Source organism: Myiozetetes cayanensis, unplaced genomic scaffold (genome assembly GCF_022539395.1).
Source record: "Myiozetetes cayanensis isolate MyiCay16 unplaced genomic scaffold, myiCay2020 scf19, whole genome shotgun sequence".
Taxonomy (NCBI): domain Eukaryota; kingdom Metazoa; phylum Chordata; class Aves; order Passeriformes; family Tyrannidae; genus Myiozetetes; species Myiozetetes cayanensis.
The window spans coordinates 4,320,015-4,343,245 of record NW_026087400.1 but is presented as its reverse complement, the minus strand read 5'-3'; the positions used below and the strand labels follow the sequence as shown (position 1 = coordinate 4,343,245).

General features: G+C 44.6%; 1 protein-coding gene across 1 annotated transcript; it reads right to left on the bottom strand.

Moving 5' to 3' along the window:
- Nucleotides 1-494: 494 nt before the first annotated feature.
- PCMTD2 (protein-L-isoaspartate (D-aspartate) O-methyltransferase domain containing 2) lies at nt 495-13,782 on the bottom strand. Its single transcript, XM_050313626.1, has 7 exons — nt 13,766-13,782; nt 13,652-13,690; nt 10,631-10,959; nt 9,227-9,329; nt 7,344-7,515; nt 6,274-6,397; nt 495-4,777 (listed from the first exon to the last, which is right to left on the bottom strand). The coding sequence occupies exons 3-7, from the start codon at nt 10,935-10,937 to the stop codon at nt 4,395-4,397; spliced, it is 1,089 nt and encodes a 362-aa protein (XP_050169583.1). The 5' UTR covers nt 10,938-10,959; nt 13,652-13,690; nt 13,766-13,782; the 3' UTR covers nt 495-4,394.
- Between the last annotated feature and the right edge of the window lie 9,449 nt (nt 13,783-23,231).

The window sequence follows — 23,231 nt, the reverse complement described above, 5'->3', positions numbered from 1 at the left end:
AAAAGGCAAGTTCTGCAACCCCCACATCTACTTAGAAGCAGATCTTCCCTTGAACTTGAACCATACCTCTCCTTATCTCCACGACAAATGGGATGATTGTGAGATGTTATGAAACACCAGCAATCCCAGTCCCCTTCCTCTCACATTAATTTATCTGATTTTCCATAGACATGAAAAATTGTTTAAAAAGGAGTGTACAGCTCTGAGCAAGAACCAGAAATTAACCCCTGAGCAACTGCAATTAAAGTTAACCCTTGTATTCCATCCTCCTGCATTTCCAGCCTCTTCCACACAGGCTTTTCAAACCTGTAGAGCACAAGGAAGTTTTGGGGTTTCTCTCTGGTGTGCTTCTTTCCCCCCTCCCACCCTTCTTTGTTTTATTTTTAACTAGAAATTCTGTCCCAGTAGAAAGATTTCCCTCAGGGGATCTACCCCCTCACTACATCCCAGGGGACTGTGATGTTTTACGTTTTGCAATGAAGTGAACATAAACATCATCTGACAAATTTAATTTCCTCGATACCATTTCCATGACACATCCATGGCTTTCCAAAGCAGAAAAGGATTTTCTTTCAGCAAGCATCACATGAAGGAAAACATTAACATCAAACTAATCTCCTGTTATAGCTGGTAAAGGGACATTTATCATACACACAGATGACAGGAAGAAACACACAGGCAGGCAATTATCCTATGGAATAAAGGTTAACAGATTCATTTAATTAGCAGCAGCTGTATTTGCTGTTGTGACCAGTTTCCTACCACAGCTGAAGCCAAAATATTATTCTCAGTACCAGAGGAATGAAAGCTTTGAACGCCACCTCTCAAAAATCTGCATTAATTAAGCACTGAAGCAGAGCCCAGGGGACAAGAGGGGAGCTGCAGGTCAGAATGCACGGAACAAACTCCTGACATGTTTGGTTTAGGCAATTCCTTGAAGTGCAGAAATGAACTGAATCACCTCTGGGTATCTGTTGTCTACAGGTCGATCAGCCAGGTAAGAGAATTTCACTCTTTAACTGTTCTGATGCATTAAATCCAGATCAGTGGTGTGTGTGCTGATTCCAAAAATCATCTTGCACAGCTGCATTACATAAAGGTTTGGAACTCGTGGGCTGGGCAGGTTTCTTCTGAGGAGATTTTCTTCTGAGGAGTTCATCTAGAACTATGCACCTGCACCAACTGTTTTTTCTAGTGTTCTAATGTCTTCACCTTCGGTCATGGAAATAAGTACTTATCTACAAATTATTCTAAGCACAACATGATGCAAAGCCATGTTAAGAAGGCTAAAAAGTCTTTACTGAACTTATTGATACAGAAACACTTATTAATAAAGTTCAAATTGTGTAACACTTCTGCATGCCTCAGGCCAATTTAACTCTAGTTTCAACACAGAGATTTTTCAACTTACACACTCATGATTAAAGCAGCTTGAAGTTCAGTTCTTTTGAAAATTTACTGCAGGATTGAAACCTAAAAAGAGTCACAATAAAAGTGATGACTACTTAGAACACAAAAGGAAACAAAGCAGGTACAATTCCTAGACAGCTTACAGACCATACAAACTCAGCTCTAATACAATTCCTCTGCTAGAAATGCTACAAAACTACAGTGCAAGTGCTTGTGCACAGGGAAGATGTATTTACAGTTTCCCCTTATTTACAGGCTATAAGCAATACTATTTCACAGTTATATTACAAATAAAATTTCTACTATGTGTTTGTTTGGACCTGTGGGGTTTTTTTTGGACAAGGGGACAATCTGACAACCTAGAACATAAATTTCCTGTATATATATATTTATTTATTCAACTTCATCCAGGAAAAAAATAGCAGTATTTATGCATCTTATAGAAAGCTACAAAAATGTAATAAAAAAGGCAAATCTGGTGAAAAATCCAATAAAATATCTTTTACAACTGGGGCTGGGATGGGGAATAAAAAAATCAAACAGGGATAAATGAAAGATAATTCTCCCTCAACTGATCAGCTCTAACAGAATCTCAGGAAGGCCTACTAGTAAGAACCTGAAGTTTAATGTCATTTTTAAAGGAACTCTTTAAAAGTTTCATAATTAAACCAAAGGATGACCTGATAGCCAAAAGCAGGAGGCACCCTGAACTACAGAGAGGTGTGGAAATTGTGCCATAATACACAAAGGCACCTGGTATGACACCTACTAAGCAGAAATGTCTAACAAATACAGGGGCCATAGCCTTTGTGGGAGCACAGAGAATAATGACATAAAGATTACGCCTCTATTTACCACCATATTCAGGATATTCATCCGTGGAAACAAATCCACTGCAGTTGCCGGAATTACACGGTGGGTACATGAACGTTTACAGGAAACCATCAGCTCAGTGGCCACAGAACTGCCCCACTTTAAACAGAGAAAGAAAAACCTGAGGGAGCAAGCTAATTTGGGGTTCCATTTAGACCAGAAGTGGAGACTTAGGAAACCAGAGGCAAAACACAGCCTGTGCCTGTGTTATGTGCCAGCAGCCACATGATAGAGCACTAGGAGATGATATTCTCAAAGATACACAGAACTCCTATAAAGCAAGGAAGAGTTCTTCACTTCAGGCTCAGGCATACAAGAGTTATCCATTTATTTTCAAAGCCACTCAGACCTCTGAAGCAAGTTGTGCAACTCGGGACCATTCACCGAAAAGCCGGCGTATTTTTGGCAAGACAGTCTTTCTTTCATTCCTCCTCAGAGAATGAGGAGAGAGCACACACACACACAAAAAAAAAGATACCAAAGTGATACCAACTTTAGTGCTTTTGATGGGGCAATGCCTTAACACAGCTTCACCACCTACCAAGAGGGGGCCTTTCATCCCCCCCCAGCTTTAGGAGTATTTCACATCAACACAAACTCAAGTTCCTTTCCAGCCCTTACCACTTTAGGCAGATTTTTCAAACAGGCTGAACCAAGTAAAACTCTTCTAAACACAGTATTTTTTGACCACAGACACTGTGGACTCCCCATCCCTGGAACTATTCAAGGCCAGGCTGGATGGGGATCTGAGTAACCTGGTCTAGTGGAAGGTGTCCCTGCCCATGGCAGGGATTTGGAATGAGATGGTCTTCAAGGTCCCTTCCAACCCAAACCATTCTGTGATACCACGGAATCTCCTTCCACCACCATGACAGGAAGACTTGGGAATAAAAATTAGAGCTCACATCCACAGAACTGCAGAGTGCCAAGTCATTCCATGTGAGCCTGTTAACAACCCTCTCGGTTGTTGCAGGAATGAAACAACTGTACCAAGCTGTATTCCAGTCACCTCACCTTGCCACAGCAGGGGCACACACAGAACACTTAGAAACTGCACCAGTCTGCCTTTCTAGACTGTTTCCAGGCTGTAGATACTCTCCAGAAAACTATATTGGGCTAATTTACCTCTCAGGCTGGCGCTCTGCACTTCACTCTGTTCAGCCCAGATGATCACACTTCTCTCACACGACAGCAAAACCCCCAGATTCTGCTTTCACAGTCAGTTTTCACAAACTCACTGCTCTGCAGCTCTTCTCTACCCTCCTCCCCATTTGGAATTACTCTGTAAAATTTCAGAGATCACAGTCCCAACTTTGACAACCCCTGCATCCTGTCAAAGCCAAGAAGCTTTGCAATTCCTCACTTGCCTCCATCGCTTTAAAAAGAAAACACCAAAAAAAAAACCCCAAAACCACAAAAAACCCCAACTCATTTACTAGAACAGGTGTTTCCAATTAAGAAAACCAGTATTCTGTAAAACACTTTTGCTTTTTACTGAAAAATTATATTTAGTTTATAAGTAAAACAGAGCAACCCAAGAGGAGCTGATGCTTTCCTTCTCATTCAAAACCTGGATGCCACAAGGGTAATGCCAAAAATTTCTTTCCTTTCTGTAAAAGTTGTGCTTTTTCAGACTACTGGAAGAAACTAGATTGGCCAGGTCAGTTTTTACTAATAATCTTCATCCTCCATTAAACACACACCATGATAAACACATGGCAGGTTTAGTGGGAGAGAGCACAGACAGGAAAGGTCTTTGGGGAACTGCTTCAGAGTTTTTCAAAACTGATACTTGGTAGAGCAGCTGTGAGATTTTTAGAGTATCTCTGTGCAGTTAGTTTCAAGGGAATTAAATCCTCCTTTCCATAAGCAGCTGAGCATTTCACCAACTTGCTTCCTAAGGAATCCCTGCTGTAGGATAAAACTATAGCACACAACTGAGAAGGACGAAGAAACTCAAAAAAGCTATAATGTTGAAGTTTACAGCAGCCACATTCCCCAGCCTACTGCCTTGGGTGGTCACATTTGCAGGCAAGCAAGTGGTGTACATTTGTCAAGCCCTAAGTAGTACTTTATTTCCTGCCTACTTCCCACTTCCTAGAAGAAGGAAACTACTTCTCCCTGTAATAAAGCAAGTAATACTTCAAGGGATCGGGCAAAGGCAGACTCAAGACCTTTTCTCTCAAAAAGTTTACAGGAGGGTCTGGCTTTAGTTCAGAGGGTTTGGTTTCTTCCTCTTCCTGCCTCTCCTCCTCGATGTCCTCGCTGTTGTTGTTGTCATCTGACGGGCTGGAGATCCGGCTGGCGAAGACCTCTTTGTCCAAGAAAACAATCGTTTCCATGCGCCGGCGACGGACGCGCCTCCGTTTAAATCTCGGGGGGTTCTTCAGCCCATTCCCAGTTTTGCTCATTGTTTCCTGATGAATTATTTTCTTAATGGTTCCCCGGATGGCGATGCGAGCCAGGTCCTGCAGGCTGCGAACGGCCACGGGGGCTGGAACGAAACAAAACCCCGTGAGCAGATACGGAGAAAACTCCCCCCAACTCCCCCCCTATCACCCCCCACAAAAGCACTCACAGGAAAAGTTCTGTTTGCTCAAATTAAATCAGGCCATTTGAAATCCCTGCTGAGATTACACAAACAGCTCTATTCAGCTCCTGTCAACTCGGATAAACCGCCTTGCAACTTTCCAAACAAAATTTGATTGCGCGTTTGTCTCGTTAAAAAATTTCCCTGTTTCGATCTCAAGTTCTCAATAATTTTAAGATACACATCTTAAAGATTGTAAGAATGCAGACTTAGCAACCAGAACTGTGACTGTTTAATTACTTAGGAAAAGCTACTTTCCTACTGTAGATAGCCAGGCATGAAGTCTATTTAACTCTTCCATAAAATGATTTTTCTATTGAGCTGTTCCTTCAGCTTTGCCAAGTTCTGCATTTATAAAACACAAGTACTATTTATGCTCTTTAAAAACTGCTTTAGACTTAGTGGGAGAAGACAGGATGGAAACCATTTTGTAGAAGTAATTATAGAAGCATACAATAAGTTACTGTACTGAAATACCTCCCACATTAATGTTTTGGAAGACTGTCCTGTCTTCTGCACTTATTTGCTGCCAGCCCATAAATACATAACTCATAGAGCATAAAGAAAAAAAATGTATTGATGCACATGCATCCAAAACTGAAACAAAAAATCACTGTCTTCTACCAACAAGTAAGCTTTCCTGGGACCTGAAGGAAGCAGAAAAAAATTACATGCAATATATGTGTAGGCCTCAGTATAAAGCAACCTACTTACAAAACATGAAGAAACATGCATTTACTGGACTTTCTATCACAGTATGGATTGTTTCCTGAGCTCCCTTCTGTCATGCAGACACCTTTCCAGAATAAGACCAAAGCCTGACTAATCTCTTTATGAAGGTATCTCTGTCTTCAGAGGCCTCTCGACCCTGAAATCCTAATCTAGAGATTGAGGCCACTGATACAACCTGCACTTCAAACAGCCAACCAAGGACTGCACAACTTGCACCCCTCAAGCATTCCAGCTTCAGGACAATTCTGAACTGCTGTGGGGTGCGAGCCTTTGAGTAGAGAGATTTGTTCACAGGTCCTGCTTGTACCACGACAGTACATAACTCAGGACTGAATTGTCTGCACGTGCAAGAACAGCGACCAAACATCCCTCAAAGTTCAGGTACAATTTCACAAGAAATCATTTGTATTTGGAATGATGGCCTAGTGGAAGGTGTCCCTGCCCATGGCAACCAGATGACCTTTAAGGTCCCTTCCAACCCAGGCCATTCTATGACTCTTTAGATTTAGAATCTATTTTATGCAACTCCCATTCTTGCACGAGACAGACAACTGTTCAAAAAGGAAGCACTTGGAGCAATTTTCCTCGAAAGGATTCCCAGGGATGTCACAGCTCACAGCCAAACAGCAGAAGAAACCTCCCCCGTGCTCAGGAATGTCTGTACTCACGCAAGTGAACAAGCCTGGATTTTCCCGAGTCTGCGTGGTTTGGCTGAATCAAAGGAGCAAAAGAAACAGCAAGAATCTTCTTGGTCTCCCAGGCAGAAGGGCCAGTACGAGTTATCTTAGTCAACTAAACCAAAACAAGGAGATTATTGTTCATTGTGTGAACTACAGTGAGATTTTTGTACAAAAAAAAAAAAATGAACAAACGACTTTTCTGCCTTGACAAGTGTTTAAAGTACTGGAAGCTGCAACAGTAAAAAGTGATAAGGAGAAACATTGGTGGGTTTTTTTAAAAAAATTGAGAACTTCTTGCAGCATTAGCCTCAAGTAACTGTTGGAACAGAGCAAAGGGCACTGGCAGTTTGGGATGCTGCTTTCCCAGACCTTCCTCCATTCTGGGCCTGAACTGCTGTGTCTGGTGCCAGAGAAAACTCAGTCACCAATGAACATTCACTCCTGAAGAGGTCTGCAGATCACTGGATTTATGTTCCAGCCCAAATCTCTTACATTAACTCACTGCACACCATCTTACTGGGAAGGAACCCTGCACCCTGCTCCTCTGTGCCCTGATAGAGAGAAGAGGTCAGACACCTACACCTCAGTCCATTAAACCAACACACCTTTACACCAGAGAGATAAACTGAATTGCACATCTTGAGCCCACACATGAGGCACTTGCCCACTTTTTACTAAAAGGAATCCATTGACACTTGTAAATAGAGACATCTTGCAGGCTCTTTCACGAGCCAGTCAGGGATATGTAAAATGCTGTGTTTTGTCATCAAGCACAACACTAGATTACGTAACTGAACAAAGCCTTGCTTACATTTTCTGCAGCATGAAAGTAAAGCTGCAATTAACAACAGACTTCAATATGTGAAAGATTGGTAGAACTATAAATTTCTTAAATATTATGAACGTGCAGAGTTCAGTTTCCACTCACAGTGAAAACTGGTGCACTCAGTGCTTTCTTCAACCTGCTGCAAGGGCAAGATAAAGGAGCAGCTGTTGACTGAATCAAGATCAGAATTAAGAATAACTGAAAGAGAAACAGGAGAAGAAAGGCACTCAACCTTCTCTTCCAGAGGCATGACAAGAATTCCTCCAACTTTCAAGAGGTTCTTCATGTAGTCCTCGTGTTCCTTCTGTACTCCAGCACCACAGTAAACACGGTCATACTGAGTGCAGTCCGGGGAAATCTCTAGACAATTGCCAGTAACAAAGGATGGCTCACAAAATTCAAATCTGAAAGTGAAGATGACTTGTATCAGACAAGAATATTACAATTTATCCAATGAATCATTTTCACAATTATGAAATAACTAAACTACGAAAAATGCTTGGAAAAAACCCAGTTCTACAGGATTTCTCCTCCAAAGCCCACCTATTCTAGACATTATTGTGACAGAACGCAGCTAGAAGTCTCAAAACCACAGAACAATGAGGTCAGAATTCATGGATTAAACTCTCCAAAGGATAAGGATGCATAATTACCCACTTGAGATGCAGGGAACTCTTCAGAACAAGCTATTTTTAGTCACCTGATGCTGACTCAGTCATAATATGCAAATATAAATATTAGACCTCTGATTTCAGACAAGAAAGTCTTTTAAGGACTGCACCTGGGTTTATTGTTGCATTTTCAAAACCTGGCTTTCAGATGTGGGGAACTATCACCTGATGCTACAGAATTATGCTTTGCTGAAGCCAAAGGAAGTTTTGCCATTAGCTTCAAAAGAACTGTGATTTTACCCTTCATAAAAAAAACCCCAAATCTTTTGCCTACAACATTTCTGACTCAGTGTCAAAGAAAAATGAATGATTCAATGATGCCTCTGCTTTTCTTACACGCTCCAAAACTACATCAATTTTAAGCCCTACATTTATGAAGTTGTACAACACATCTATTCTTCTACTGGTATCTTGAGTGGCAGCTCAGTATAGCACCTATTTATTCCTAAACACTTCCTGAAGCTTTCTGGTTTTGCAAAGCGTGCTGGACACTCTGAGCAGCCAGTGAACAGTTCCTGCACACGGTGTTCCAACAGCACAACCCAGCAGACATCACTCAGCAATGCCAGCTTTCCAGTCATGATGATTCCTGAATTCAGCTCACTTTTGCTCCACAGCTATATTTGTCTGGAGAGAGAAAAGAAGTCTTCCTTAAAACATCTATTCAAACAACGGCAACGTGACCCTGGAAAAGCACCCAGTCGAGCACCATCCACGCCAAAAACTGTCAGTCTGCTGCCAACATCCAGAAAATACAGCCCCCTCACCAGCAGCTTTCCAGTACAGCAGGAGCAGCACAAGGCTGAGCAGTCTAAAATCCAGCACGTAATGACTTTGATTTTCTTCCTCCCAGGAGAGGAGGGTATCAGGTATCCACAGATGCTTCGCTGCCCTGTTCGAACAAACCGTGCAGCAGATCCAAAAATATGACAGCTGCAACTTTTACTGCTGAGGTTACTATTGGCAGTGGTTATCTTGCCTGGAAAGTCATTAATTGTGACAGCAGCAAAATGGAGGTTCTAAGGAAGAACATCAATCAAATCCCAAGCAGTTTTAGTACCAACTTAATCATCTTAAAACTACCTCCCTATTTTAAAACACCATTTTTCTTCTTTTCAGATAAAACACATTAGGCCCACCCCAGAAATCAGTTCATATCCTTCTCATCACCACGCACGCTCCCAGATCACGAGAAGAACTAGCGTTGTTAATTGCAAGTTTCGAGCTGTTACTGCCAGTGCATTTCAAAACAAGCAAACTTCCCACAGCAAACATTTCAGAGACTCCCCCACAACGCACACGGGCTTTGGAGGTCACACACTGCAGCTCAGCAAGCCTAAGGAGCCTGAATCCTCAGATTACCCTGAATCCAGAGGGGCCACATGGGAGCCAAGAACTGAAGCCAAACCAACAGAACTAATCCAAAGGGGCACTTTGCACTCACTTGTCGAAGCTGTCGCTTGTCTTTATGAAGAAGTCCAATTTCTGCTTGGCGTACTCGATCACGTCCGAGTGGAGCTCCACGCCGTGGTTCACACCAAAGGGGCCTGCAAACGTGGAACACCAGGGTGACTGGTAACAGGCAACACCACAAAATCCAGCAGGATTAACACAGTTTGGGTGAGTTCCTAGGACGGATTTTCCCGTGAGTGTCAGACAGCGTTTGTGTAGGGTCAGCTCTCTCAGCGCCACAATGGGAACTGCAACCCTGTACCTGCAATTTCTGGCAGCAAATGAGCCTGTCTTGCACAATTGATTCTGAATCATTTGCTCTGAACTATGCAGGAAACTTCTCCATAGCAGGGAAGCACTGCTGCCATTGCTGTAAAACTGGCCACCTGGAAAAAAAAATTCCAAGGCAGAACGACTCCCTGCATATTTTAATACTTCCCTAAAAAATTTTTCATATTATTTTTGCACCCCTTGTTGATATGCTAAAGTCTTTGCAAAGGAATCAGGAACAGTCATCATCCACTGTACCTCACTTAACAGCAAAAATAAACTGGAAGTAACAACGTAAGTTGTTCAGCACTTGTGCTTTTTATTCAGAATTGACAGGGTAATTTTTGCAAAAATTCAAAAGAATGTAAAAGCCCTGGAGTTACATATTGGTATCCTTGGTAATCTCAACAAACCTAGGAGAAAACCACAAATGGGAGATGGGAGCGAGGCTCTACCCTGAGAACAAACATCTCAGCAGTTAAAATTCTTGACACCCACTAAAGGGAAGTTTGTACCCTACAGCCATTTGCTATCAATCCTGGCAGCACAGCTCTCACTGAAACACCTCAGGGTGAATTGCAAGTGCACAACTGCACTTGGGTGATTTGCTCTGTGTCACTGTAGATGTGGTCACAGAATCAGTTTTGCTGCACTCGGTGTTTTCCAGAGAGTATTCCCATCTGTCTGTTAGTAAGTGTCAAAAGTGGACCTCAAACATGCCTCAGTCTAAACAGCACAGTGTGAACACAAACAGGCACAGTGCAGGGGTAGTTACAGGTTTCTGTGGAGGTGCTTAATTCTGGTTTCAGCTTTGTACTCCTGATCCTGATCTGGAGTCATCCCTAAGAGGAAACTAACCCAAGTTCATGTCCAGTCCTGCAGGAATCCACTACAGCCACCTCTGGAAACACATCTGTGCCTGCTCTGATCTGCCACAGAAATCTGGATCCCATCTGGTTCCAGAGAGAAGGTTGCAAAAATCCTGATAAACAAGCTGGATTAATGCATTCTTTACTTTCCCAGCTATCCTTTAGTTCCATTACTTGAAGAATGATTCATTGCCTATTTCAAAACATGTTTTTCAAAGTCTAACACAAACAGTTAACGTGACTGAAAAGGTATTTACCCAAGATGAGTCCAACCATAGAACTCAGATAACCAGTGCCACTGCCAAGATTCAGAAATGACAGCCCTGGTTGCAGATCCAAAGCTTCCATCACCTCAGAGTAAATGCAGGGTGCTGAGAGATGAATATTCCCATGCTTCCATGCCAAGTCCTTGTAGGCATTGTCTTTGAACTCTTCCAGGTAGTAATCTGCTCGATCAATGGCTCGGAAGGCCTGTTCCACCAGTTCTGTCCTGATGTACTGTGCCTCCTTCAGGTTATCAATTAATTCATCATTATCTTCTCCAGCACTCACTGCGCCTCCCATCTTCAGCAGTCTTTTATAGACACTAAAAATAAAAGAATAAAGGAGGGTGAGGTACAGAACGTGCACTTCAACACTAAATGATGCTGTAACGTGAAGTACTTTGAGAGAGACCTTTATGTGCTCCAAGGACCACAAGCACCAGAAAAACATCACCAGCAGCACTTCCAGCCCCCATTCCAACAATGGAAAACAAAATGCAGCAGATCTGGCATCCAGTACCTGACACTGGGGGTGGGGAGGGGGGGAAATCACAATAGGCAATTTCAGTGTGCACGGCCTGTCTTCAAACACTCCCAACGGTTTTACCAGCACGTCAGCTTTTCCACTGCACCCTTTTATATAAAGGATTATTCCAGCTCCTGTGCTTGTAGGTCATCTTTCATTGCAAGCCCAACCAACAGTGTGAGTTTGGCCTGTCTGTCAGAATTCTGGCCACGAGCGGACTTTCTATCTCTAACAGCATCAATTAAGAGACAAAGACGCAGGCAGCAAATCCAGAAACATCTCAAATTACGTTTTCTTCGAACATGCATCAGGATGTTGATTTCACAGAGGTTGAAAAAACCCCAACAGCTCTGACCCATCAACCTTGTTACTTTAGCAAATGCACTTTCACACAACTCATCTCCACAGCTTGAGCCACCACCATCACTAAAGCACTTAATGATACAGAGAGCAACTGCAGAGAGAATTTCCACTGCAGCCTGTGGAATTTCTTAGGTCCTCTTAAGCCCTAGATGAGCTCACCTTCAATTTGGTAACTCCTGAGTGACACAGATGTCTGAATTGCAAACTCTTCTGACTTCACTGACATGATCATGGACCTACTCAGGCTTGTTGGTGTGGGGTAAGCAAAGCAAACACTTTCCTTGACTGTGCATTACACTACACATGGTTATAATGCTTAATGTAGTTAAACAGCTACAGGTTTTAAAGGAAAAAGTATAGGGGGAGAAGAACCCAGAAGAACTTATCACTCAGAATTAAGCTAGCTTTTTCCCCTACCTTCTCACATCTTAAGAAAAAAAAAAATCTTTTCCAGAAAACACAATATAATTCTTTTAATGCATTTATTTACAATGCCTTTCCCTGCTCACAGTAATAACCACAGAAGCAGCAGCAGCTTTGGAGTTTTCATTCCTGGGATCAGAAGATCTGCCTACAGCAAAATTGTTGCGAGTTTATTTGTTACATTCAGCAAGAGCAAATTATAGACTTTGGTTTTCAGAGGAAACAAAGAAAAGCTACAGGACTCCAAGGAAATTTCACAGTTATTCAAATAACATGCCATTCTGATTACCTGGAGAGGCACACAAAACAGGATACACTTAGGCAGGGACCTCGAGCCAGTTTTTAATCCATTCATGTCTCAAACACATCAGTCCAGTTCCAGACCATTAATAAAACTTGAAATAAAAAGCCACCCCTCTCCTTTCAACAGCGACTCCTTCATTTTCTCTCCAAAAAATGATTGTGTTTTATTACTTCACAGTGGAAACACATCAAGTTGAAGGCTTAGTTGGGTTAATCTACCAATTATTTTTTCCCCTTCTCTTACATACTCAAAACCTCAGTGCATTTGCACACATGGGGTTGCCTGTACCTTTGGTCAATACACTTTATGTAACATTCCACACTAAAATACTCTCTTCCCTGAGGGTATTGATTCCCTTGAGTGTCTTCTACATATTTTTGTTCTTAGGGTTGCTTATTTCTTCCACTCCTTCTGCTATTAAAAAAAAAAAAAAAAAATCTTGATTTTTAGATTTAAACTAAGAATACAAAGTTGTGCCTTTAAAAGTGTTCCACTTTGGATCTCAAATAAATTCCTCCTGATGTTTGTGAGCCCCACTGGGGCAACTGGTCTGACCTGGTTTTAGCTCAGCTATATGAACAACAAGTGTCTTTCCATGTTCTACACCATGGAACACAACAAGTGTTGTCTGAGACACTTTCTTAATGAGATCAAGGAACATCCAAGCGGTGACAGGCGTCAAAAATGATCAGTTTTACTGGACATTAACTCACTTCCAATAAAATTAATGCTTTATGTGCAGAATTTCTGACATTCAAATTCCTCTTAATGTAATCCTACATCTTTCTTTAACTTTGTGGGAACCAAGACTGCGGGTAGGGCTTATTTTTTAACAAACTTTTTCAAAAAGAAAACCCTCCATAACAAGTCCAGCCAGATTATTATTTTTTTTTTTTTCGCTTTAAGGCAGAAACAAGAGATTTCCACAGATCCGAGCCAGGGACAAAGTTCACTGTGCAAAAAAAAATTCGCTGCTCACTCGCAACACGGACACCAAACCCAGCAGCGTTTTGGTCCTGGAACATCCCCTGGGAAACACCCCCTTTAAGGAAAACAGAGCAGAGAAAAACAACAAAAAGCAGTAAACGAGCAAACGAGAGAGAAAACAAACAAACAAACAAGTAGAAAACAAACAAACCAACAAAAAAAAAGCACAGGAGGAGCTGCATTCAACCTGAAACAAAATCCTGGAATTGGAGCGATCCCTCCCCCCTCCCGGTGCAAACAAACACCGCTCCCAACAATGCACGGGGCGCACAAACGCAATCCGTCAGCCCCAGCAGGTCTCCAGGGCAATCCCCGCGGTGCCACGACACGCTGCAGGAGGAGCGGCAAAGGTGGGGTTATTTATTGCTGTAATAAAAATAAATAAATAAATAAAATTAAATAAAAGAGGCACCTGAGCGGCCGCGGTTCGGCTCCGCTCGGCTCCGTTCGGTTCGGTTCGGCTCTATTCGGCTCCGTTAGGTTCGGCTCGGTTCGGTCCGGTTCGGCTCCGCTCGGCTCGGTTCGGCTCTTTTCGGCTCCGTTCGGCTCCCCCCCCCCTCCTCCCCAAGGCCGGCGCGCTCGGGGCTGTAAACACTGCCCAGCTGAGCGCCGGCCGCGCCACTACGCACGCGCGGCGCGCACCACCGTCGCGGGTGGGGGGGGTGACGCGTGGAGCACACCACTGCAGTGCGCGGCGGGGGGAGCCGTGCGGGCCGTACCATGCAGGGCCGGCGCGGGGGGAGCGCAGGGCTGTACCACTGCGGGGCTGGGGCCGTGCGGGAGCCCCGGGGATGGATCCGCGTGGGATTCTCCATGGGACACGGGGGAATGTGCCAGCCAACTTCTCGCAGAACACACCCCTGTACCCCCCCACAACCTGCCGACGCTCCCGAAACTTTGCCAAAGTGCAAACCCAAGGCGGCGTACCGGGACAAGGCACGGATTAGAACGCCGTTCTTTCCCGTCTGTCCCGGGAACATCTCCCGGTGCCGTTGTGGCTGCTTTCCCCCAGCCCCGTGCCCTTCCACCCTGCTCCCAGCACGGGGCTGCGTTTCCACACCTGCTGCTCCAGCGCATCGCCCAGTCCTCCCAGTTCTCCCAGTCCTTTAATCCCCATTGTGACAGCGCAGTGCCCCAGCTCCCGGTGGGATCGGTGCTTCCCAGGGCGTGGGATGGGATAAGAGGAGCTGGGGAGGTGCCAGTCAGAGCTGGCACACACAGTCCTAAAAATTATGGGAATATTAATAATATTAATAATTACAATAATGGGAACTGGTTGATATTCTTAATTTTGAGCCTGTGAACCCGAGTTACAGGCTTGGATATTGTTTGTTGGTTTGGGTTTTTTGCTGCAGCCAGGTGTGAGTTTACTGAGGAGTAAGATGTGAATTCACCTGATTCCAGGGGCTGGGACTTGAAGGAAACCTGGAGTATTGTAAGGCTCCACAATATCTGACTTGCCATTTGTGTAGTGAGGGATCCCCTGACATGATCTAGCTGAGTGTTAGGCGCCTAATTTAAATTTTCCCTACCTGTGTAAGCTCGCTCAGTGGTTGTGACATGGCAGGGCCTGACAAGTGGGAAAAGGTGTCTCCTGTGATCTGTCTCGGACTGAGAGAAATTATCCTCTAAAAGTGTGTGCTTGTCTTCATGTTCAAGTGACCCACGCAGGCTGAGGCTGCAGATCAAACAAAATTCTGTGGACTGGCCTTAGATCTTCATGGACTCCATACTACATGCAGCTGCAAAATGAGAAGGAATAACGACATCTGAACAAGAGGCTTCTTGATTTAAGTTGTCTGGAGATGAACTGTGGAAAAAGGGCTGTCTTGGCAGACACAACAAGCCCGCAGTGAGAAAAGAAAATAAGAATTACTCTGGTAAATGAGACTCGAATAGGAGAAAGTGAATCAGCACCCGAGATTTATTTATGCTTTAAGGTGATTATCTCAGCTGCCTTCATTAACGTGGTAACAGCAGACTCTGCAAACAGGCAGCGGGGTAATTCTGTAGATGTCTGCACTTTCATTTTGCAGAAGACAGCTGCCTGGGAGAGTGGGATTATTGGTGGAGAGCGAGCGCTGAAACTCCTCCTTGCTGATTCAACCAAAACAGGCCGTGGTGATTGTGCTCGGGCATAACGGCACGCGGTGGAAACTGCAGATGCAGGACAGACAAACTCCTTGCACGTGTGGTTCCAGGGCTCCCATTCAGCATCTGCTCCCCTTGCCACTAGCATCGCTTGAAAACTAGCAGTTGTTTTTTGGTTTGGGGTTGTTGTGGGGTTTTTTTTGTTTGTTTGTTTGTTCGTGGGCAAAATTTATTAAAATAAAAAGCTGGGTGAAATGATTCCCTGTTGTTGCTAGAGCAGCTGTGCTGCAGGCAGAGCATGCAGGGGCAGAGAGGGAGCACTGCTTCCGCCTCCTTCTTGCAGCAGCGAGTCCTCAAGAAGCCCAGAACGAGCCTGAGGAATGTTTTAGGGATTCCCAAATACCCTGTGCTCTCCCAGGTGTATTCATGGAAGCTTTTTGCCACCTACCTTCTTCGAAAATGTAGTTATTTGCTGAAAACACCTCCATGTATGTCATAGCATCAGGCTCCAGCTCTGGAGGAAGCCAGAAATTGTCTGATAAAATTGCAAACTGCCTCCCCCCATTTAGCAAAACAGAATGGCTGGCTATTTCATGATTCCATGGGTCTCCAGCTGCCGATTCTTCACGCTCCTTCTTTCCCTGCTCTTTAAAAACACCTTCCTTTTCTCCTTAGAGCTCACCTGGGGCTTTGTTAGCCAGGAGTTACAGTCAGCAATAGATGAGTAACTCACTCCTGCATCTGTGCTCTCTGTAAATGAGTGTGAGCAGCTGCCCCCGGCTCGGAGAGCCCCCGCAGACACCGGGAGTGGGAAAAGCGGAGTGGGATTGGGAAAACGGAGCCTGCTGGCACTTAAATCTCAGCGTTATTCTCTCCCAGCCGTGTGCCACAAGGTGTCCCCAGCAGTACAGGCATTGCTGCGGGGTTCGGAGGTTCCACTTCAGCATCTTCTCCTGGGCTGGGGAAGGGCAGGGACCCTTACAGGCTCAAGTACAACTCCTGTTCCTACTCTCAGGAACCCCCAGTCTTACCAGAGAGAACCAGGTCTCCATCCTTTGTTAGCTGAGATACTTAATTTCTGAGAAGCCAAGATTCTTGTTGCCTTTCCTTGTCTCTATTTCCCTGTGTTTTAAGTTTCCTCCTTCATTTTTTTTCAGACCAATTTCCTTAATAAATATTTTCAAAACGCCAGTCAGAATGAATTAACTCCTGAACTCTGTCATAGTGGTGATCACTTAAAATGAGATGTTTTTATTTATTTGGAAGGTCAAATAGCAAAATGCATTTTAGCCCCCAAGCCAAGGCCCAGCAGACTGAGCTGACCTGCAGCCTGGCAATACAGATGATTGTTTAAGTCAATGGGGTAATTAGTGAGTGACAGGATGACTCACATTAATTAAGAGCTCAGGGAGCATTAAATCATGGGGTTATATTTTCACCATTTTTTTCATTTTGTAAAATATGCTGTGTTGCCTTTTCTGGTCAGTTTGGCACTGTACCATTTCCATATGCAAATACTATCTGTGCATATGCACATATATGCATATATGCAAATGCATGCAGACCCATGCATTTATACTGGTATTACTATTAACACACCGACAGCAAATCACTTGAGATCCTCCTGCCCGTGCAAAGGGAGGGTTTGTGTTGTGTGTGTGTGTGTCTCCTAAAGCTATTCTCTTGCTTCACTTCATCCAAGGGCTCTGTGAGCAATTGCTGAAGCAAGAGGAAGAACATATGTCTTGATTTCCACTGTATTGCACTGTGCATAACCAGTGCCACTTGGAAAAAGGACTCTTAAAGACCTGGATTTGTCTCACTTAAGTGTGTCATTAAAGGAAAGCAGCCTGGCTGAGAGTGGGAGAAGGTGTCACCAGAGATCCGTGACAGTGAGGACATGGAGCAGTCAGGTGTTTCATCTTTTCTTGGTATTGCCAGGAGAGTCGGTGTCCTGTCTCTCTTCTGCCTCTGCCGTGATTAAGGGCACAGCTGCCAAATAAAAATCTCAAAAAATCAAGCTTTTCATATTTTATGGGGTGAGAAAATGGTTCCTGGATCTTTTAAATGATTCATGGATTAAATAAGATCAATGGATTTTATGGATTCATAAATAATAAAAATGCAACCAGACAGCAGCCATATCACACATCCCTGCTTTGCCTCTGGCAGTTCCACGTGTCCTACCTGCAGATTCACCTGTCAGGCTGAGCCAGCCACGTTTGTCCATCTCCCCATAAACACCACGAAGGCTCATGTGTCCTGCTCAGAAGGCCTTTCCAAAACCTCCCTCCTCCAGTGATAAGAAAACATCTTCAGATTTCCGATGGGAATTTATTCCTGGTCAAGATGTGCCTTATTTGATCTCCTACCCGTATTATCCTCTAACATAAATCATTCCCCTTCCTCCTACCCTGAATGTATTTATGAAGAGTAATCATATCCCCTCTTAACCTTTGTTTTTCTAGGCTAAACAAGCCAAGCTCTTTTAATCTCCTCTCCTAAGATAGGTTCTCTGTTCTGCTAATCACTCTGCCAGTCCTTCCCTGCACCTGTTCAAGGATAAATTAATCTTTTCTTTTTCCAAAGAGAGGTCCCAGAACTACACACAATATCCCACACGAGGTTGTACCAACACTGGCACTGATATTTCTTTGCATCCCCCAGACAAATGCTTTGTTGCATGAGACTTTTTGCACAGCAAATGGAAAATAGATGCAAATCCATAAACTAATAACCAGAACACAACCTTAACCATAACACAACCTTAGTCGAGGAGATTGCTATTTTACTTGATACAGGAAGTCTGCTCTTTTGCATTTGTGGGTCCAGGTCCTTAGCAGGCCTTATTTGGTGGTTTTCCATATTTCATTTACCCCAGATGAGCATCAGGACTTTTGTATTAAAGGTGACACTCAGTAAAGTCTTGTCTGTGTTTCACTCAGCCTTTGCTCTGGCAAAACTCTCTTTGAAATGATAGCTGAGGGCTTGAACTAGGGAGATGCAGAATCAAATGATGAAAAGCATTTTGCATTCGTCTCTTCTCTTTTCAAAATTATTTTCCAGTTTTACTTGAGGTTTAATTAAATTTCTGTGACCCAGGCAGGGAGTTCAGCCTTCCTTGATTAATGCTCTTTTAGGTGGCTCTGCTGATAAGAGTTTAGCATCAACAATTGAGCTAACAAGCCCCAGTGAACAGTTTATAGCAGGAGACTAATTCTATTAACACTTTGCAGTGTCAGGACTCCACTTTGAGCCCACAGCTGAGAGGAGACATGGGAGAGAGGGAGCAAATGCAAAATTTGGCAACTAAATCACCAAGATTCAGCTTCTTTGTGGGAAGAGCTCATCTGGAAAGTATTTTAGCTGACAACATCAGAATTTCACCTGTTCTTTTTTTTTTTTTTCCTCCTGGCTGATGCTCTGCACTTTCTTGGCTCATTGTGATAAGGACTGGGAATAAGGAGTGGAACTGAATGGCAGCACTGATAAGAGAAATGAAAGGGTAATGCGATGACATGATGCTGGAGTAGGGCCTTTGCAGTTAGCCCTGACTATGCTGGATGTGTACCAGAGTACAGGATGGTCAGGACAAAGATGCTCATGCTGACAGTTCCAAATTAGTATGCTGTGAGAGAAAAACTGAGGTTAATGCTCTACAGAAATGTTTCTTTTACTTTTTGGGTGACAACAGAAATATCTTGCAGGTCTGTTGTGATTCACAAGAATTTTCTCTCTCTCTTTCCTTCTCCTCCCTAGTCTGCTAAAAGTACCACTAAAATATCACTCCATCTATGCTAAAGCACAGCCTGATGTCATTAAAACAGTGCAAAGTCTTGGCCAAGATATTGCAGCTGATCCAGCTGTGCAGAGCTTCTCATCTCCAATACTGGGAGACCCAGCTTTGGACTTGCCTGTTTTGAGCTGCCCACAAAGAATCTCCTTTGTGGGAGCCTGCAGAAGCCAGAACATTATTCCAGGGCCATTGTTTTCCTTTTTCCCCTGGACTGTCACCAAGGATAACTTGAGCCAAACAGAGCACCTTGAAAGTCACCTGAAAACAAGATGCTCTTTGGGTTGGCAGCAGAACTCCAGGCAGACCACATGCATAAGGTAAAAAACAGGGTCCATCACTGCATGACCCACAGGTGCTTATCATTGCTTCTCGTGTGGGTGGAGAGCACAGATGCCTTTCTCCATCCCTGGCCACCATCTCTCCTGTTGAGGGATGTTTATTTTATTTATTTTCCAAACAGGCTAAAGATTCGCTAAATTATTTAGGCAATTTGATTACCTTCACTGTCAAGACAATCTTCAGGGAGGATTACCAGTGTCTCAGCCCCTCATCAGCAGGAGCTGGTGGGGGGAACATGTCCCACATCACACACTGCCTCCTGCTCAAACCCTACCCACCGTGTGCTTCAATCAGACGACAGCCCTTTGCTGTCCCTGGGTGAAAACCCTGACAAAACATACCAAGGGTTCACAGCTGCCCTCCCTCGCTCTCCCCCCATGACTTTTGCTACAGCATCACTGCAAATTGCAGCTGTCAGCGGGGGTGCCCACTCATCAGGGGACTCCAGCCATAATCACCACAAAGCGGATGTGCGGATCTGAGTCCTGGATGCTCCCCAATATCACATCACAGCAGGGACTCAGCTAATACCCTTGTTCCCTCTCCTGGAAACCTGAAGGCCCACTGAGAGATCCTCAGTGAGGGGAGGCTCAGACAGCCTCAGCTCCCGACCTCTCAGGACAGGAGGCAGCCAAAGCGCCGGTCCCCGCAGCCGCCCTCGTGATGCTGTGGGGGCCGCGCTCGCCGTGGGAGCCACGTCGTGAGCAAGCGGCGAGCGTCGGCAAAGATCCCCCTGCCTTCATCTCTACAGCTGCTGGGAATGGCCTCGTGCACAAAGGGCAGTGTCCTCATTAAATTTCGCGGAGGGTCGCCATGTGGCCAGCTGAAAATTCGTTTTGTTTTACTTCGGTAATATATTCAGCACCTCCGAACGTAATGGAGTGACAGATGGGAGCTGGGCCCGGGCTTTCATGGGAAAGGCTCCACTCAGCAGGGAAGCAGTAAGTTTCCCACCTAATCTTCTGTAACCTTCAGACTGCTAACAACTGTAAGAAGCAAAGCAATGGGTAGTTATTAAATTAATGACTTCATCCCCAAGCCGGTAATAAATATTTTACAGTTTTATCTCTCCACCCTGTAGACTGCTCTAAACAGACCAGGCTGTTTATTAATCTAGCTTCTGGATTTATGTTATTTAATTGCTAAACAACTTCAGCATGGTTGGGCTGGATTATTGAAGGTTGGAGCCTGAGAAGGAGTCCCCTAGCAAATGGTAAAACCTGAAGAGCTGATCCTTGGTGTTGGACTTGACTTATCAAAACCAACTCTCCTGCAGTGCTAAGGCCAGGTTAGCCTCTGTTTGAGTCCAAACTTTTTGGCTGTTGCCTTTCATTCAGTTTAGGTGGACTCTGGGACTTGTGAGTAAGGAAGGGACAAGTTTTGGCATATCCTGGCTTCAGTAAGGGCATACTGACCATGGACATGATGTTGCAAGGGCAGACATCATCTTAGTGTGGACAGGTCCTTCTGGGGCCTTCATGCTAGCCCTGGAGCTCAGGCAGAGCATGTGGCCTTGCTCCATCCCTTCATGGCTCGTGTTCCTTCAGATCCTCACAAATAGTCCCTGACATTCAAACAAAACAGCACTGCAGTTATAGAAATGAAAGCAGGCTTTAATGGGTGTTATACTTCCTTGTTGACAGGGTCGAAAATGTCTTTAAAACTGATACTACCATTTTTACAACAATTGGTGATTTATTCATCCCACTGAAAGACAGGGATGAAAGCATCTGGAATAACGAGAGCTATTTGTCTGAAGAATGCACACTTTCCTACAGCCTCAATCCCATGAGCCCTTCTGTACAAAGCAGAAGGTCGTTTCAGGATATATCTTCTCATAAAAGTATAGGAGTGAGTCTGTTAAAAAGTGTGGGCCAGAGCCTTTAATCCAACTAAGCTGTGCTGGAGCAATTTGCAGCTTGGGGCTGCTCCATTGGCTGCAGTGTCATCTCCAGCCCATCTGATTGCTCCCAAGCCTCAGGACTGTCTTTCTGTGGTCCAAAGGGGAGTGAATTTGATGGCAAATTATATCTCTGAAGAGCAAAGTTCCCTTCTTGCCCGGGTAACCTGAGGGACAACAAGGCAACCACTTCCTGACCGCCCAGCTGTGTGTTTTTCAGGATCCCTCAGCTGTGGGAGGAGGGTGAGGTGGGCTGAGCCTTCACCCAGAGGAGCTGTGGGGTGGGGGAAACAAAAGTCAGAAAATATGCATGAGCCTGGGAAAGAGTGCCCTTTCTGTTCACAGCTGTTTAAGGCCAGACCTTGTGGCTGTCTGGGAGATGCCAGGTCAGTGCTGACAAGTGGAAGGTGCCACTGGAGGAATGGGTCATTAGCAGCTTTCAACAATTAACAGCGGCATCAGCGAGGCCAAGTGACACTCTCCCTGGTCAATGGTTTATCAACACGTTTAGAAACAACCATATGCTGACGGGTACCTTTTCCCTTGCATCCTTGAAGCCAGAGACCTGCTCTTCTCTGCCATTCAGCTCTCACACTAGGCCTGCTGGAGGAGGCTTAAGAGCCCTCCTAAGCACACCTATAAACTGACAGCGTACCATCTTAAACCAATTCAATTCCCTTCCCTGCGATAAAGGGCGCCGGCTCCGAGAAGATAACATCTCACAGTGATGGCTCCCCGAGCTGCAATCGAGCACAAATCCAACCACTCTATTACACAGCTCAGCCGATTCGTTAAGGAAGGACAAGCCAGCCTGTCTATTAGCTCCCATCACCATAATCAAATATTGGCACAAGGAAGTGCTCGGCGGTGCAAAGTCGAGCGGAACCCCCATAAAACAATCATGTGCCCTTCAGGAAAACAGCGTGCCAGCCAGTTGAGGGGATCCGTTGCGTGGGTTGGCCTGTTTTTCTCCTTTGCCAAGAGGATAAAACCCCACCGACTCCAAGTTAGGCCCAGCAAAGCCTCAAAGAGATCTTGTCCTTGGGGGTCCTGGGAAAGATGGGATCCATCTCCAACAGCCCCTGCTTACAAGGGTGTTTCTTCTCAGGCATTTGGGACCGCACAGCTAGGGCATCCAAGTGAGTCTGTCCTAAGCCTCTCTCAGTTCTCCTGCCCCAGGACAGCTTGCAGATATCCAGTGAAGTCAGAAAAAAATTCCCAGCAAACACACACAGACATGGACATTCTTTAAAAAACCCTTCTACCCAAAACTTTGCTCTAAATTCTTCTGACTACAGTTCTGGCTGCATTTTACTCAGCCCTTCACTTTTGTGCCTGTGGTACAGACACCTCCTCCTGCTATAACCCAACAGCACTTGTTCCTCCATGCAGAGACAGACAGGGAAGTTCAGTTCAGTTAATCAGACAATTGAATTTCTTGGTGATGAACCTGCCTGAAATTCCCATTTGACCCAATTCACTCAGCTCCAAATGGCCTTAACGTGATTTACCTTATTTCACCTTGGGAGCTACAGCTACAGCAGAGCAAAACTGAATTATACCAACTTCAGAAATTATGTTTCCAACACAGAGATCAGTGGAAAATTCTCTTCATTGCCACAGCTTCAAAACATAAACCAGTGGAAAGGCTCCGTTCTTCCAGGAGGGCAATCTGCAAAAATCACTGTCAGGGCAATATAACTGAGCAAATCTTGTTGACAAAGAACAGCCATCTCCCAGCATTTGAGCTAAACCTCAGAGATCAGTTTGGTGAAGCTTTTGTTGTAAATCTAGGAGGGAAATGTGTCTGTCTCTGTGTCCTGTCTCAGAGCTGTCATCTCCTGTACTGCTCCTGATGGCATCCCC

Bases quoted from the DNA above. Each gene is read 5' to 3' on its own strand.
- PCMTD2 (XM_050313626.1), bottom strand. From the start codon at position 10,937: ATGGGAGGCGCAGTGAGTGCTGGAGAAGATAATGATGAATTAATTGAT. The intron at 7,516-9,226 runs GTGAGTGCAAAG...CTTCACTTTCAG, and splicing joins ACAAGCGACAGCTTCGACAA to ATTTGAATTTTGTGAGCCAT. The intron at 6,398-7,343 runs GTTGAGTGCCTT...GTTTTGGTTTAG, and splicing joins TCATGCCTCTGGAAGAGAAG to TTGACTAAGATAACTCGTAC.